General features: G+C 55.4%; 1 protein-coding gene across 1 annotated transcript; it reads right to left on the bottom strand.

Annotated features, from left to right (window-relative positions):
- Nucleotides 1-13: 13 nt before the first annotated feature.
- BDW43DRAFT_317415 (P-loop containing nucleoside triphosphate hydrolase protein) lies at nucleotides 14-1,577 on the bottom strand (the record flags this gene model as incomplete). The annotated part of the gene is made up of 1 exon (XM_032048537.1): nucleotides 14-1,577. A coding segment is annotated over one exon (1,564 nt), but the record flags the coding sequence as incomplete, so codon positions are not given.
- Nucleotides 1,578-2,077: the final 500 nt, after the last annotated feature.

The following is a 2,077-nucleotide window of genomic DNA, read 5'->3' as shown; positions in this document are numbered from 1 at the left end:
TGACCTGCTTGACCTGCCTGACCTGCCTGACCCTGACCTGCCTGAATGAAGCGGTCTAATTGGTCTGATTTGACCGGGTCAGGCAGATCTGCATGGAAGTAATATGTCTCCGGGTATTGGCTATGGAGGGCCTCGACGAGGGCCTTGGACATGCAGAATACAATAATCTTCAAAGGCCTTGCAGTATTCTGATTGGTCCACTCAAAATGCTTCATGAATTGAATCAGTGCCTCTGGATATTCACTGTTTTGAGATATCAGCTGAACCCCATACTGTAGGTTAGGCTTATTAATATTGGCCCTGATCACCTCGGCCTGACTGATCATTATCATAGAGCGGAGCTCTGTTTCAAGATGCTTCGGTAGGGTGGCTGAGCTGAAGACCATGGGGACTGGCAACTGCATGACCTGCTTGACCCGATGCATCACCTGACGGTAGGACTGGGCTAGGGGGATCAAATGGCATTCATCGAAAATAACGCGGTCTAGCTGACCCTGGGTTGCTAGGGTCCTGGTATAGCTATAGAACCGCGGCATGGCCAGGGACTCTATTGAAACCAGCAGGATCCTCGGGATAGATCCCTGATCATGGCCATCCTCATAGATCCGGACTGAGAGCCCTAGGGCCTGGGCCTTGCGGTAGAGATCCATCTTCAGGGCTACCAGGGGTGCCACTAGGATTGTGGTCTGGCTTATGGCCAGGCTGGCTCCCAACAGAAAGAGGGTGGTCTTCCCCCCCGCGGTTGGGAGGATCAGGATCAGGTAGGGCACCTTGGTCAGTAGAGCATGCAGGGCCCTGGCCTGGGCCGGGCTGCGGAATGTGGCCTGCTCATCCTGCATGAACTCCTTCAGGAGCCGGTTAAGGATTGCCTGGGGTAAGGTGGCCGTAGAGGCCTGGTGCGAGACCGGCTGCCGCAGGCGCTGGGCCTGGTCCAGCTGGTCCAGGTCCGGGTCCGGGTCCGCTGGTTCGGTTGGACTGTGGTTCGGTAGGGCCCCCGGGCCCTGGTCCAGTGAGATATATGTATTGAATTCACCCAGGGTCACATGGTGCCTCGGGGCCTGTGTGGCCATGGCCCGGGGCCAGTAGAATTGAATCACCGGCTCGGCCAGGGGCAGGGATCTGATCTGGCCGATCTCAGTATATATATCATGGTTGCTATTGTGATTGCCATCCAGGTTACTATCCAGGTTGCTATCCAGGTTGCCATCCAGGTTGCCATCCGGATCAATACCAGGGCCTCTCTGCTCTGCATGGGGATAGAATAGGCGGTCCAGAATGATCTGACCGGGTGCTAACCCTAAATAGGCATGCCAGCGCTGGCTGAACTGGATCAGGGCCTCCTGGTGATCCGGCCCGACCTGGCCAAACTGTACCTGCTGGCGGCCATAGATCTGCTGGCCGGTTCTTCTGGAATGATGCATCTGCTGGGCCCCGAGGCCCTCATTATCCCGGTCATCCCCGGGGCCTTCCTCGGGCACCTGCTCCTGCATCCCATGGCGAATGATGGCCTGGGCCAGGTGCCGCCAGGTGCTCACCCCAAGCGGCTGACCCAGCTTCGCAACCATTAGGGTTTTCATAGTGGTTGATAGTGTCCGGGAATCAATAGGCCTGACCGAAACCCTAGACAGGTGAGAAACCCTAAAGGTGGTCTAGAGACGCTCTGGCTTTCTGGGAAGGCTGTGATTCAGCTGAATAATCAAGAATTCCAGAAAGGGCTCAATATATATTAGATAGATCAGTAGAAGCCAGGATACTACCTCTGGCAGAGCCCTAATAGCCTCACGGACCTGGCCGGTCTGGCTAAAGGTCTTTGAATAGGCCAGGCGAATCAGGAACTGCTGGTATCTCGGGTCCAGAAAGAGATGCCTGAGGCCTGCAGCTGAATTCTGGAACAGGACCTGGTTCAGCTCTGTTCCACGGGCTGGGGCCCCACTAGTCATATGGTATAGAACTGATAGAGTCTTGAGAAATTGAGATATCTCAGCTAGATAGGCCTTGGCTGGTCTAGGGTTTAGCTCCAGAGCTTCCCCCTGATCAGATCGGGTCTTTTGGAACCAGATAGTCTGTTGGGCTGGTG

This window comes from Aspergillus alliaceus (assembly GCF_009176365.1).
Source record: "Aspergillus alliaceus strain CBS 536.65 unplaced genomic scaffold BDW43scaffold_133, whole genome shotgun sequence".
NCBI classification, from domain to species: domain Eukaryota; kingdom Fungi; phylum Ascomycota; class Eurotiomycetes; order Eurotiales; family Aspergillaceae; genus Aspergillus; species Aspergillus alliaceus.
This window is presented reverse-complemented; position numbering and strand designations above follow the sequence as displayed.